This window comes from Hippopotamus amphibius, chromosome 13, assembly GCF_030028045.1.
Source record: "Hippopotamus amphibius kiboko isolate mHipAmp2 chromosome 13, mHipAmp2.hap2, whole genome shotgun sequence".
NCBI lineage: Eukaryota > Metazoa > Chordata > Mammalia > Artiodactyla > Hippopotamidae > Hippopotamus > Hippopotamus amphibius.
In genome coordinates, this window is record NC_080198.1 from 26,638,869 (window position 1) to 26,654,376 (window position 15,508).

At 41.8% G+C, this 15,508-nt stretch overlaps 1 protein-coding gene across 17 annotated transcripts in view; it reads left to right on the forward strand.

Moving 5' to 3' along the window:
* CADPS (calcium dependent secretion activator) overlaps positions 1-15,508 on the forward strand; it is a 451,700-nt gene that overhangs the window by 365,357 nt on the left and 70,835 nt on the right. For 12 of the 17 annotated variants that reach the window (XM_057706171.1, XM_057706172.1, XM_057706173.1 and 9 more), the window contains 2 exons: positions 4,566-4,721; positions 8,695-8,842. In XM_057706171.1, the coding sequence (XP_057562154.1) occupies positions 4,566-4,721; positions 8,695-8,842 (304 nt within the window). Of the gene's footprint in view, positions 1-1,060; positions 1,208-4,565; positions 4,722-8,694; positions 8,843-15,508 lie in introns of all 17 variants that reach the window. The other 5 variants (XM_057706175.1, XM_057706180.1, XM_057706178.1 and 2 more) reach the window with 2 other exon arrangements.

Here is a 15,508-nt window from a genome sequence, read left to right on the forward strand (position 1 = left end):
AAAACCTGATATGAGGTCACAGTTTTTAACTATTAATTTTTAACTTACATTTTAACTTCTTACAGAAAATACAAAACTTGAGTAATATTCACAAGCTGAACACATCCATGTTACAATCACACAGATCAAGAAACAGAACATCACCAGCCCCGCCTCCCCCCCTCAGCAAGCCCCCATCACCCTTTCTTCCAGTCTCTATCTCACTTTCAAGGGTAATTACTTAAAACAGCCACATTTTAAATCCACTTGTGGTCAAAGAATTTACCATAAGAGCTGAATTTGGGGTTTCTTTTCTTTTCTTTTTTTTTTTTTTTTGCGTGTGAACATGTCTCCACGTTAACTGGACTTAGTTTTGGGAGGGCATGTTTCCATTTTCAAGTGTTCTATAAAAATTATGCAAAGCTAATCATTCTTCCTGATGCGATGCCTTCATCTTCGCCATCAGCTCGCTGCTCCGTCACGTATACACCTGTCTTCAGAAGTAGCGGTTGGAGAGAATTCCATTTCTGTCCATGACCGTCATGTATGCATTCCAGTGCATGAATTTCCTGCTACATCTTGCATCTACTATCTGACCTAAGAAATGTGCCTTCATCAAAAATAATTTGTAAATAAGAGTGAGAAAAAGTGCTCCACCCTTTCTATCAGTTCTAGCTACTTCCCTGCAGCCCTAGCCACAGCAACGCCAGGAACTCCATGAGCTTCAGGTTCTTTGTATGAGGCAAGGTCTAGACCCTCTCGGCAATGGATTTGGAAACTGAAGGCCCCTCACGAAGGCGTTGAAATACCATGATCATTGTATATAGGGGTCCATGAGTGTCCACGCTTTTCAGTTGCTCTGTGGTTAATTTTTTTCCGTTAACTTCTATCATTTCTCTCTGAACACTGAGGAGCACCACAGCTCCCCATCCATAAGCTGCTTTCTGAAATGTGTCGCTTAAGTTTCTGTTGTTGTCTTGCTGTGGACTCAGCCAGTTTATTTACAACTGTCGTGTGCTTCTGCCACATCTGCATTGTCACTGTGATGTTATTTTTTTCTTTCTGTCTGTTTCTTCCACAGGAGTTTAACCAGTAATCTACCCAATGTGAACCTACCCAATGTGAACCTTCCCAAAGTACCAAATCTACCAGTTAACATCCCTCTAGGCATCCCACAAATGCCTACTTTTTCGGCACCGTCATGGATGGCTGCTATATATGATGCTGAGTGTGTATTCAGTTCACATTAGATCTAATTTAAATTTAAGTGATCTTGGCATGGATATGTATTGTTTATTTCTCTACATCCTATATAACAGAGATGGAGATAGATAATTAGACATATTTTGCTGATCATACAGAGACAATATTGTTTATTTCTGGCATGCAGCGTGTTTGTAAGACGTTTGCTATATATACAGCACTAACAATTTGTCTTACGCCCACTGAATGTTTGAGGACTATGTTTCACTTCCTGAATTCCTTTGCAAAAGGCTTCTTCCCATGTTTTGGTTTTTTTGTTGCTGCTGTTATTTTTTTGTTTTTGTTTTTTAACGCAGGTGACATGACTTTCAGAGTTAATCATCCAAAAATAATCCAGGAAACCTCTTTGCTGGGTTGGCTGGTCATTTCTGGCTTGATCCAAATCAAAGAGGAAAGCACACCTACCTAGAAGCTGGTTTGGGGTGTTGTTGTTTTTTTTTTAATAAAAAATTCCTAGAGACTGCCTAAACCATAAAGCGTATTTCTGATGTCAGCAAACGGCAGGCTATAGTAACACTACCTTCAGGGCTAAGTGAAAAGTTCTGAATGGATCGAGCCTTAGTAATGTAAATGTTACATAAAGATACATTCCAAGGTCATAATACAGTTTGGAGCATTGAGATCTAGGTAGCAAGAAGATCTCTACATTTGAGAATGCAATGCAGTTAAATTTGGGGGTAGCCATGTCATCTGTGGTCTCCGTGTAGGGCCGTTCTCTGCACTCATCCATGCAGATGCCAGCAGGGTCTGGCGTTTGTGTTCCTTGGAGGTCAGGCCACCCTTTGAAAGCCAGCAGTTTGGAGGGTGGATGCTGAGAAGCCATCTCTCCTAGCTTAGAATCCTCTCTCCTTCTTTCCTTAGCAAGAGGAAGATCCAGCACCCCGAAATACTACCTCAGGGAAATTAAATTAGAACCACATGCATGATTTAATAAGTGAAAGAAGGTTTAGCGATTCTATACCCTCCTTTGATCCTTTTCTTAGACCATAGCTAATTATAGGCCAGATAAGCTTTTTCTTGAAAGAATAAATTGGCACATTTTCAAAGGGAAGTGTTATTATCAAAGGAATAAAAAATGATCTGAAACTGGCAGTGATGTTTTGAAATCTCAAAATCACATTTGTCAAGATGGCCCTCCACATTTTTATTTCTGCAGTAATCCAGGTAGAGAACATAACTTTAAAATGACTGTTCTACTTGGCTCCTCCAAAACTGCCTAATAGTTTTAAAAACCTGTATTTTAAAATTTTTCTGATTTTCTTTTAAAGACAAATTAAAACCTCCAAAATTTGTATCTGGAAAAAAAAAAAACTTCTACAAAAAAATCCCATAAATCATATTCATGCTAAGATGACTATATGAAAAGTTAGATTAGGTAGTACCTGTTAAAATTTTAAAAATAAATATCCAAAAGCTTCTCTTACCTCCTTCTGTGCATGCTCTGTGACATTGTTTTTGAAAAGATATGAATCAAGACATTGTAATAAAGCAGATAATGGTCTCCATTCAATTAATTAAGGCATGAGTGGGAACACATTTTGGTAACTGCTCAGCAATCAAAATAATCTTGGTGCTATTGCCTTAACATTAACAGTTTATCTTAAAAATAAAAAGAAAATATTCTTTTCCTCATGTCAAAACTTAATAATACGCTCTTCAAAGGAAAAAAAAAAAAAACCCTAGAAGAATTTTTTGAAACTCTGAAACCAGATGGGTGTCAAAATGTTGTTGTAATAAATACCAATTATTGCATTCATATGTACTTAATGATTTAAAACATACAACCATGCAGTTCCAAAACGGGGTTTAGACTAGACAAAGTTGGGGTTTCTTTTTCCCAAGCATAGGATGGGATAGGGGGAAGGCTGAACTTTTACGGGGAAACGATGCATTCCCCTACTTTTGAGCAATGCCTACTACCGTATCTGAAAAGAAGGCGTAGATTCTCAGTCACCCACCAGGAAATGCCTGATTCTATATCTTTTCATAATTTCAGTTTCCTCCTTTGCCACCTTTCATTTTAAGGACGTGTTTTCATGTTACCTGCTCCTTCGTGTCAGATACATCTACGTACTGACCTCAGACTGGTCTGTCCTTGAGAACGTTACCCTGTTGGTCCAGGCCGTGGGCTCCCTCCTGGCATGTTGGGAGCCTGCTCCCTCCTCCCCCACCCCGCCCCCCCGCAGTAGCTGTGTATGCATTTATGCAACTAGCTATGTTTCTCTCTCTGAAGCATTAATTCAATGCAGCTGGCATCTGTCACAGTAGAAACACCCACTCTCATCTGTATCTATAGACGATGTCAGAACTGGTGGTAATGCATGGTATGTTGGACATCTTATAAATTGCCGTGTTAGCATTAGTGGTATGCGAGGAAGGGGGTGGGGTGGCCACCCCACAGAGCTCCCAAGGGGATTGTTACAAAAGGGACAGCCAGCCAGGAAAGGGCAAGAGGGCGAGAGGTGGAGCATTTCCTGTACGCGGGCTTCCCGTCGATGCCCCAGGTAAAAGCTTCTCAGACGTCATTGTACAGAAAGGAATCAAGACCGATTTCTCCATCTGTACAGAGGACTGGGTAAGATGGTGCAACGGTACGAGAGCTCAGGGTTCGAGCCCTAAAGCTTTGGAAATATCCCTTGTCCACTCACCTCCCCCCACAACCCACCTTGTCCTGGGGCTGCCTACGCCAAGGGCTGGTCTGTGCAAATTGGAATAATAACCACACTGGACGAGAATCTTGGATTCAAGGGATCCAGGTGTACTCGGTTTGATTTGAGTCAGCCCAGTTTCTTTCCAGCTCTTCAAGAGAGAAAGCGGGTCCTCGCTCACCACTCTGTTAGCACTGTCCTTTTACAACTGAAAGTCTTGTGCAGTCTCCAAGAGGCTTCCACTCTGGAGGGGAGCCAGGGCAATGCATGAAACCCTGAATTCTAATAACTGCATGTTGCCATGTAGTTATTATCCGTGGAGACCTACTTCTCCCTCTGGTTCGTGGCCTTCATCTGAATCATCACATGTGTTAATGTGGTTATTACAAGAAGGCTGATTTTTACCATACATTGTTCTAGTTATGGGGCAACACCTTCCTCAGATTTCTCACTGGTCTGGAATAATTGGCCGCACAGAGCCCCCTAAGTCATGTATGGTAAAACTCAAAATCTGCTGGTGGAGAGCGCCCCCACCTCCACCGCCAACACGCGTCGTTTTGTATGTTGAAGCCGTTGTTTGCCTTAAGCCTTCTGGCCCCCAACTGTTCTTGTGTCAGCTTTTGCAGGCCCCTAGGCCAGTGGGTAACTCTTGTTTTCTCATTTTTGTCCTGCCAGTAACGGATCAGGCACTTCGGAAGATCTGTTCTGGAAACTCGATGCCCTTCAGACCTTCATTCGGGACTTGCACTGGCCCGAAGAAGAGTTTGGAAAGCACCTGGAACAACGGCTGAAGCTGATGGCAAGTGACATGATTGAATCTTGTGTGAAAAGGTGAGCATAGGTGACTGGACCGGTTCTGCACCTCTTCCCCACTGTGCGCTGACTCCGGGAGGGGTGGGTGGCCGGCCGTCCTTACAACTGACCGTAATCTGGAGCGTTTCGAAGAAGGTGGTTGCCTGTCAAAGTCAGCTGGAGGGGTGGCCACTTCATTGTAACTTCTGTTCACCTGTCCCACTTCTGTCCCAAACCCAACAAAAGATAGCACAAAATATGGCTGCCAGTTTGTTCACGTAGCTCCATGAGGAAAGGGTCCTACTTGGCTCTGTATCCCCAAAACCCATAAGTGTCTGGCACAAAATATTTAGTTGCTAGGTGTTTGTTAAATGTATGAGTGTATGCGTGGGTGGATAGCTGGATGGACAAAAGAGAAGCTCCTACGATTCTAGAGCCAGTGTGTTGGGTACAGGTAGCAGGCGTCTCTTGACTTCCCAGCAGTGTGGGCAGGACCTCCACAACATCACTCACTCTCTGTATGTGAACTGAGCGCGTACTCTGTGCCAACTATGAGTTGTCTTGGCCACAATCTGCCTAGATAGCAACAAAGGGGCATGAGACCTTAAATGTGCATTTTGATTTCCAACACATTGCCAGTTTTGTCACCACAGCATGTAGGGTGGAGGGCAGAATGCTTCATTTGACCTTTCTAAGTAGACTTTCCTGAGAAATAAGAAGAGAATGAGGACAGTACGCAGCCATTCACCAAAAATTGTTTGGGCTTCTCCTGTATGCCGGGCCCAGTGCTAAGTTCTTGGCACATCAGGAAGGATGGGAGATCACTTCCCTTCCCTCGTGGAGTATCTGTATCTGAACATCAGACACAGAAACGAAATTCGTCTGATTTGACATCATTACCAGCACCCTGTCTGTCCCCAGACACACATCCAAGTTCCGTTTCCAGTTCATAGCTGTTCCACTATTTTTCCTCATTCAAATCCCCTGAAATCCCCCAAGCAGCACAGACTACTCAGGATCTCCAGATGTTGTGTAGTTTAGTTGATATATCAGTTGTGTGTGATGGGGGCTGGGTTTGGCTGACAGCGATCCGAGTTCATTATTTTGTATCTTGGAAGAAGAAGAGAGGAGTAATAGCATCAAAACTGGAAACCAAAAGGGCAAAAGCACAGCACAGTCCCAGGTAGGGGAGCATCTTGGCAGAAACTGGGAAAGGAGCCGTGTGCTACGGGGGATCTCGGCAGGTGTTGATGGCACTTCTGGAAGCTGAAAAGTCCTGGCGATTCAGATTTTGTGTTTTGCTCTTTTCTTCCCAGTCTTAGAACCAAAGGCAGGCCTATTTCTCAAACCAAAGGTCAAAATATTTCCTTAGGGGTTTGAATTCCACAATTTCCTCCATGGTTTGTATCAAATTTAGGAAAAGCAAGCCTTTCCCTATGGCCAAACCATCCCACCAAAAACTTACTGCAGGGCAGTTTCCCTGTGGTGAAAAGTTCTCCCTTGATCTGTACTAGTGGCTACAATGCAGTAGCGTGAAGCCTTACTAGCTTCTGATCTGTGCACACAAGGGTACAGAAAGCCGTGTATGCCCTTCTCAAGGAAGCCTTCTGAGTAGGGAGTAAGAAATAGGGAGATGCTGGGAGGAAAAGGGAAGACATAGGGATGTGAAAGGTAGACACTGACTCTGTTTTCTCCCTTACCACGTGTCTTGGCTTGTGGAAGCTTAGTTCCCCGACCAGGGACTGAACCCGCCGTGCCCTCGGCAGTGAAAGCTCGGTGTCCTAACCACTGGACCACCAGGGAATTCCCCTTACCGCGTGTCTTTTTGGGTCAGTCACCTCCAAGAGTGTGAGCTACTGAAAGGCAGGGAGTGTATCTTGCTCATTTTGAACTCCTCACCCTCCCCAGGTCCCCGCCTCATGCCTGGCACATAATGGCTGCTAAGTAAGCTTTCATGAACCGACGTTGGTCAGTTGCACGTGTACACCTGGCAGTGGACACACAAATTCCCTGATGTCCTTTTAGGAGGCCCCTGACAAAAGCAGATCAGGGCAAGCAGAAGGGCAGAGGTCATCCCCAGACCTCCAGATTCAGAAGGTAAAATGTGAAGAAGTCCTTGGATGTTGTAAGACATAGAATCTACCTTAGTAGAGCCTAGAAAGTTTGCTTTCCTCTTTGGGACAGAATAAAAGAGCCTTGTTCTAGAAGGACAAGGACATTATTTCAAAGCTGCAGATATGCAATGCCCAAAAGTCAATCAGGTGCTCATTTCCAAGTTTCTCAGCAATTGAAAGTATTCATTTGTTGGACCTGATGGAGGCTCTGGCCTAGTCCATCTCAGGTCCTGTGCTCCACACAAAATAAGGCACCCTAACTGCCCTCCAAGAGTCAGTGGATTAAGTGACCTCTCCATTCTTGGCTTTTCTGTCCCTCTCAGTCATATTAATTTTGCATTCAGCGTCCTCTTTTCACAGCCGCACACTCCAAGGGCTATGAACAGCTCTCCTGTGAAAACAGAAGACGATTACTTCATTGTAAGGAGTGATTTAGCATTTCCATTTCTCAAATTGGGCCGGAACTGGCACACAAGCCTCCAAAGATCAGCACAGGGACCTGTCCAAGTTAGTCCCCATCAGGCCCCCTTTTCACAAAACCCGAGAGTGATGTATTTTCAACGTAGCTTAAAATGACCATCATGATTGGAAAGCCTCTTCAGTGCACCGCGTCTTTGGGAGCCAAGATGCATTTATCTTTAACATGATCATATAATATATAGGAGTGTTTTAAGGGCTTTTTTTTTTTTTTTTAAGTTTTTTTCTTAAGAACTGGGCTTCCAACCTTAGAAATTATACTTGGCTTCCCTGCATGCACCCAGGGTGTGTTAGCAAGCTGGCATCCTTTTCTGAGCTAACTAGCTGTGTGGTCCTCCCTATGCACTGTTAGAAAACTGCTACAAATACCTCTTAAAGCAGTGCTTTCCTGGTGGCTGCATGGTCCCTAGAACCTGACCGTGAACAGTGCTGAAAAGATGCACTGGATGAAAGGTGCTTTAATAAAGCCACTTAGTAACCAGGTGCTTTTCTTTAAAGACATTTCATGATGTGACCCACTTCTCTGAAACCTTTTAAAGTCTAACTGGTCCCCTTTACAATGCTGATATCAAGGATTAAATCTCACCCCTGTATTACCAGCTGGCCGTGTTGGACTAGGTTTTTCCTGGGTGCAGGTAGCACGTTGATGGGATCATAATTTGGCCTGTGTCAAAATTAGGTCACCTTAAGTGTCCACTGTTGCACGGGTCTTGAAATGGTAAGTATATGATGACATTTTTACTTATAAAAATGACACATTCTTATTACAGAATAATATATCGACATTGCAGAAACACACAGGCAAACATAGTGGCAGTCCCCAGGACCACTCCTCTTAATTTCGCTCTCCTCCCCAAAGGTGGCCATCTTATTTTTTTAGTCTTTAAAGCTATATAATAAGCTTGTTGGATTTATGTTTACATCCCTCTCTTTCAAAACCGCAAAGGAAAAAAAAGAGAGCAATAAATGTCATTTCAGATATTCCCCCAGTAAAATTTTTGGAGATTAGAAGCTGCTTTTGGGGGGAGGGGTTTTGCTGGTTTTTTAATGAAGTGATTCAAGGTAGTCAGTTGCCAGTGTGAGAGAACTTATATGTGCTATAATGCTATAATTGGGCTTTTGTTCATTCATTCATCCTGCTGCAATTAGGGTTCTCCATAGCATGTAAACTATAGACAGAAATATGCCAAGCTACAGGTGTTCCATGTTCTGCAGAGAAAGGAAGGGTTTACGTGGCTGTCTCTGTGAATAGGCCTTCCTTAGCTGGGAAAGTCATTTTAAAAAGAACACATGTGAAGTCATTGTCGATTGAAACTGATTACAGCCTTCAATTTTCTCTTTCACTGACCTCTCAGAAAATGTCTCCTCCACCTGCTGCCATCTGAATGCTGAATTGGTCTTTTCCTACTTTGTTTTAATAGAACCAGGATTGCATTTGAAGTTAAGCTGCAAAAAACCAGTCGATCAACAGATTTTCGAGTCCCACAGTCAATATGCACCATGTTTAATGTTATGGTTGATGCCAAAGCTCAATCAACAAAACTTTGCAGCATGGAAATGGGCCAAGAGGTAAAAAAAAAAAAAAAATACAGATTTTCTTTCCCCCCCTCCATTGATCATGCAGCAGAAAACTTCACAAATTCCTTCCATCTACACTAGTCTGCTCGTTTCAGAAATATACTCTAACATTTGTGGATTAAGCCACGGATGAATGTTTGGTATCTATTTGTTAAGTAAATTTCTAAGGAATGTGCTGATGACTATGCCAGTCACTTGGAAGTGATTCTTGGCTGGGGTTAGGGTGGCCATAAAGTTCCTTTGAGTTAGAGGAAGTTTGATGACCTTATTTATTAGGCTGGCATCTCCAACAGATCTGTTTGCCAGGATGCAAGTCATTTTCACATTGCAAGCACATTTTATCACTTTGAACATCTGGACAGCAGGAGAGAGCTCTTCCTAGCATCCTGCAGCTTCCAGGATGTATAATGTTAGATCACCCTGCTACCCAGTCCCCAGCCAGCAGGCTTTGAATTTCCAAGAAATCGCAGGCTTTCAGTTCTCCTTAGATTGAGATGATTGTGAATCTTCCCTGACCAAAAGTTTAGTCCTTTGCTAAGTTTCCAATTCCAAAGTGGTATTTAAAATGTAAAGAAGAAAGAAACAGCAACTTGGGCTTGATTAAAGACTGTCATGATCATTTTTCTCTGATGGCCTTAAGCCAGCCAGATATTCATATACCAATTTAGAATTAATTCAGAAACATTTCTGGCAACTCTCATGTTGTTGCCAATTGGCATAAATTGCTCCTAAATCAGATCTTTCGATACCAGCCTTATATGCTCAGAATTTTTACTAAATTATATTTGCTCCTTATTCGTTATTTATTTTCTCTTTCGGCACCTTCCATTTTTAAATGTGGGTTGGTGGTATTCTCTTCCTGGCAAGATCATCTCTAACCTTCTTTCCCCTCCAAGTCAGCTTCCTCAGCCATCCCTGTTAGCTGCTGCTCCTAATTGATTTTCTTGCTGGGCGCCTTGCCCCAGGGTCTATGTTCTAAGCACGGGGGTCAAATGCAGGGTGCCAGTGGTTCTCTTTCCTGGGTCCGTTTGCTGCACGAGAATGATCTGGTGCGGGAGTTCTCAAACTTCAGTGTCTATCAGAGCTGAATATCCAGAGAGCTTCTTAAAACCCAGAATGTTGGGTCTCATTCCACGGGTTTCGAATAGGTCTGGGGTGTGGTCCAAGAATTTGCATTTCTGACAAATTTCCCAGGGGTGCTGCTGCTGCTGGCTGGTCTGGAGACCATGTTTTGAGAACCACTGGTCTGGAGGCTCAGTATCCAAAAAGAGTTAAGGAGAAGAAGTGAGGTACCAAGGACAGGCTCCTGAGGAAGGCGTGGGTTGGGTGCCCAGACCCTGGGTCTCTTGCCCTGGCTGTGCTGCAGACTGGAGCTGGCCGAGTCACTCAGCCTCTTCAGACCTCAGTTTCCTCATCTGTAAAATGATAGCACTATTCTAGTTTGATTCAGGCTGTTTTTAGCTGTAGACTCAGTTCTTCAAACCTTACCAAGAAGGCCAGCATATGACATGAATAAAATTAGAGCTGTTCCAGATGAAATGAGAAGCAGGAATTCAAGGAAGAGGGGGCCCAGAGCCCAAGCCACCACGTTCCTCTTCACCTCTGCATTTCTTCACTGCCCACCAGACACCCACCCACCCACGCTTCTCTGGGGGACTCTGAACAATCTCTTAGGCTTCCCAGAGCCCTCTGCAAAAACCTTGTTTTTAGTGATCTATAAGTTCATTAAAATCCCTTTGAATTCACACTTTCCAGAGTCCCATCCCTTTAAAATTTTTCTCCTTTGAGCTTCTTTTTTTCAAATTGAAATATAATTCACAGGCCATAAAATTCGCCCTTTTAAAGGGTACAGTTCAATCATTTTTAGTATAATCACGAAGTTGTGCAACCATCACCACAGTCAATTGGTAGGACATTTTCATCACCCTAAAAAGAAACCCAGACCCATTAATAGTAATTCCCTCCTGAGCCCTAGATGAGCACCACTCTACTTGCTGTCTCTAAGAATTTGCCTATTCCAAGCATTTCACATCAGTGGACTCTCAGGTGTAGCCTTTGGTGTCTGATTTCTTTCACATGGCATAATGTTTTCAAGATTCATCCATGTTGTTGCATGCATTGGTACTTCCTTTTTATAGCTAAATAATATTCTGTTACATGGATATACCACATTTTGTTTATCACTTCATCACTTGATGGACACTTGAGTTGCTTCTGCTTTTTAGCTACTACGAGTAATGCTGCCATGAACATTCCTGTAGTGCACGTTTTCATATGGACCTATGTCTTCACCTTTCTTGGATATATACGTAAGAGTGAAATTGCTGGGTCATATGGTAACTCTGTGTTTAACTTTTGAGGAATGGCCAAACTGTTTTGCAAAGTGGCTGCACCATTTTACATTCCCATCAGCAATGTATGAGAAATCCTATTTCTCCACATCTTAGCCAATATTTCTTATTATCTATCTTTTTTGGTATCACCATCCCAGTGTGTGTAAAATGATATCTCATTATGGTTTTGGTTTGCAGCGATGTTGACCATCTTTTCATGGGCTTATTGACCACTTGTGTATCTTCTTTGAAGAAATGTCTATTTATTCAAATCCTTTGCTCATTTTAAAAATTGGGTTGTCCTTTATTGTTTAGTTATGAGAGTTCTTTATATATTTTGGATACTGGACCATTATCCTGTATATGATTTGCAACTATTTTCTTGCCTTCCGTGGGTTGGTTTTTTGTTGTTGTTATTTTTCTTTTTTCTTTTTTTTTTTTTTTTCATTTTCTTGGTAGTATTTAAAGCACAATAGTTTTTTGAAGTTTTATGGAGTCCAGTTTATCTAATTCCCCTCATAGCTGCTTGAGATGCCCATTTTAACTGATTTTCACAACAATGACACCATGCAGGGTAGGGAAGGGTTGTTTCACTAGGATTGGCCTCCCTTCCCCCTTGAGAGCTTTCACAGCCCCTCTTCAGATTGACTCAATGGTAGCTGTGATTATAGAACTCCTCCATACTTGGCCAGATGGCTAAACAATCTTTTCAGACAATCAAGTCACTGTGATCTTTTCTTTTTGAACTGGGGTTTGGGGAGGGTAGTAGGAGTAGGGAGGAAGAGTGGAGTCGGGGGAGTTGTCAGAAACCCTACTGAAAATCTGATGAAATGTATGAAGCCATTTCCCAGAAAAAAAATACTTTTGTACAATTTCACCATACATTTTCAGGGCCTTGTCAGGCCAAACTATAGACCCTGGTTGGAGATAGATGACTAGAAATAACGAGTAGATTTTCTCACAGTGGACCCTGTCACTGATCTTTACCACTAATCACTTCTGTGCTGGAGCAGAATGACCTTGGCTTAATCTTGAAGTCTTGGTTTTCTAGAATAAACTGTCCAGTGGCTTAATAACTACATCATATGGACTCTATACCTTAGCTATCAAACTATGTGACCTTGAGCAAGTCACTTACTGTCATAACCTTGCTGTCATTTGTCAAATCAGAGATGTAGCATGTGACACATAACCTTTGAAAGGTATGTAGCTTGTCAAAATTGGTGATAAAGCTTCCTAATTTCTGGATGTAAGAGTAGAAAGTCGTCTTGGGTATTCCCAAATGGTAACATTTTTGAGGCTAAACTACTTTCTGGACATTGTTCTATTTGGTATAGTAAAAAAAAGACGTCATGTATTTACTCCTAAATGATTCAATGTGGTTTTGTTTTTTTTAATGAAAACAATAACTGAGACTCATAAATGTTTTTTCCCAATTTCCTAGAACTAGTGCATACACATCCCAGGCTAAATGATCTTTCTTAAGGGCCCATGCAATACTGTATTCTAGTCTGTGATTCTTATCTGAAGCCTGTCAGTTTCCCAAGCCATGCTAGAGAGACCTGCTATACCATTTCTCCTTAATATAATTGAATCAGAGACCCCTAAGTGACCAGCTTGTGAGAAATGGTCTGAGGCCTCTTCTGACCTTGGAATACCAAGTGACTGAGAACAGTGAGAGTGAAGGCAGACATCACTGTCTGTAAATATACACATCCTTCAAGGAGTTTGCTCTGTGGCTGTGACCTTGACTAGAACTTTATTGGCAAGTCTTATGCAAATAGTCTCAGTTTTTCTCACCTTGTAGAATGGGGATATTCATCTCCAATGTAAAACTGAATTGTTAAAGTGAGATTGGCCAAGGATGGCTGGAAACATGATATCGGGAGGAGAGAAGCCCAGTGTTTTTAAGTGGTTTTTCATTTCATGAATATTGGATAGTAAGCTCATATGATACATCTGGTTACTAATACCTGCTTCCACCTGGATTCCAACTCCCTTAAGGTATTTTGGACTAGATACCGACCAGGTGATACAGTATTCTCCAATTTTAAGATCACTTCCTGAATTTCATCGTTGGGATAAAGTCTCATTTAAAGGCAGCTGTTGAAACATTTGTTAACCATACTTTTCCATCTTAAATATTTATTTTTTCATTAAAATTTGTGAAACACCAATAGAGAGGAAATTGTGTATTAAATAGTTTCTCACTTGGTCTAGTGTGTTTTCATCTCATTTCCAAGGTCAGATGGTCTTAACAGAAAGACAACATACACACAATCTGTTCCATGACAAGGCAAAATGTGCAGCACAGGAAGTCAAGTGGAATAATTCTCACGAAGTGATTGTGAATTTGCTGCAACTTAGCTCGTCAGAAGCAAAAGTAAAGTCTCCAAAGCTTCCACGCCAGTGAAGATCAGTAGTTCCCTTGCTATTGTCATGATTTAGTGCCCCGGAATATAACTTAGGAATATTGTTATTATTATTAGGGTCAAGTCAATCTAAGAAGGCCAACGGAGAGGATTGGAAAATGCAAAAATAGGAAGGATCCCTTTTGGTACCCATATTAGGATGCAGAGAGAATTGGGTAGTTCCTCTGCCTGCAAGAAATTTTATGACCAGATAATCTAGTTAGGTGGATGGTAATTAAAAGATGCCCCCAGCAGTATTTACATCTCTTCCTGGAGCTTCACATCTGCTTGGAGCAGTGTATCTCCCAAGAAAGAGCAGAGAGAAGGCGGAGTACTTACTATTTCTCCAGAAAAGCAAGTCAGTCTCATAAGTCTCAGGAGAATCTGGTAAAAGGAATTCATGTATCTTGTAATTACTTGAATAGGAATGGGGGCAGCTTTGATACGTACCCCTTTGCTACATGTGAATCGGGGTAGATATTACCCTGCCTTACTACCTTTCCCAAAGTAGGTTTTATTTAATTCAGATTATAGTTTACATACAATAAAGTGTATAGATTTTAGATGCATTTAGAGCAATGTATATACACATGTAACCACTATACTAATCAATTAGTAACTGTAGTAGTAATTCTGCCAGATAGCACTTCTGAGTTTCTAAACCATGTTTCCACGTGCGGTTTCATGCCTTTGTTAGGTGAATATGATTTCTACATTCACAACAGGGATAATTCTAGCCCCACTGAGGAGATGAGGAGGTAGACCAATAGAGATGAACATGCCCAAGTTTTCTCTGGAAATAAGAGACAGATTAATCATTTTTTTCATAAGTAGAAATGACGAAAAGTAGAGAGGAGTAGAGATCATAATATTCCCCTAGAGAGAAAGGGAGAAACCATGGGACTACCTGGAGAGTAGTCAGGGCCATATGTGGCATGGGGATGTTGAAGGCAGGAAGAGGTTCCCACAAACCACCATGTCTCCATATACTTTAGTTTGGATTCCTTGGAGAATGAAAAGGTTTGAGGTTCCCCCACTTCTGAAGAGAAGGCCTATTTGTCTTTCGACAAAGAATGACATTGTTAAGTCTTCAGAGCTAGAGCCTCAGCCCTTCTTGGTGCGTAGAGAATGACTGCTCTTGGCTTTGTTTGCCATTTCAGCCAAGTGTTTCGAGAGATTGTTTCTATTCTCAGTGATGTTCTTGGCTTGGTTAGAAGCCCCTCATTTCATATTTCATATTATATTGTTTTGCCTGCAACTAGCTTTTCTGAGTTATTAAACCTCAGAATTAATTTAATAAAGGTGAATCATTTCTAGCAATTCCAAAGAACATCTAGCGGAGCGAGGCAGTTACATGAGAAGAGAAAGTAAGCTGTGATTCTGGATCTCATCTCGAGACCTAAAAATGCCTTTGGAGCCCTGTCAGTCCTCCTGAAATTCGCTTGCTCTGACATCTTTCTTTGTGTTTCTAGCACAGAATTCTGCAGATAGTTTTTGCATTTACCTTGAGGTTTATGCCACTGACTAGCAGTAGAGTCAACATGGGTCCTGAGTCATCGGGACCACATAACATGGGCCATTCATTTTATTATTTTCCTCTAATCAACTACAAGGAGAAACTAAAATGAGATGACTGATCTCTCCCTCCCCTTATCTTCTCCTTTTTGACCTTGAACAAGTAATAATATTTGAATTGCCATTGTAGTTGACAGAATCTTTTCACATCTACACCCTCAGTTTGATCTTCAAAACAGATTTATGAGTCTGAGAACAGGACTGGAAGGAAAGGACTTAGCCCTGTTTTTTGTATAATAGTAATAATCAAGATTATTATTATTATTAAACAGACCTGCTAAATATCTTCATACAGGGTTTGCCTTGTATCCTTTCCAAAATCAGTCATTTGTGCTGGC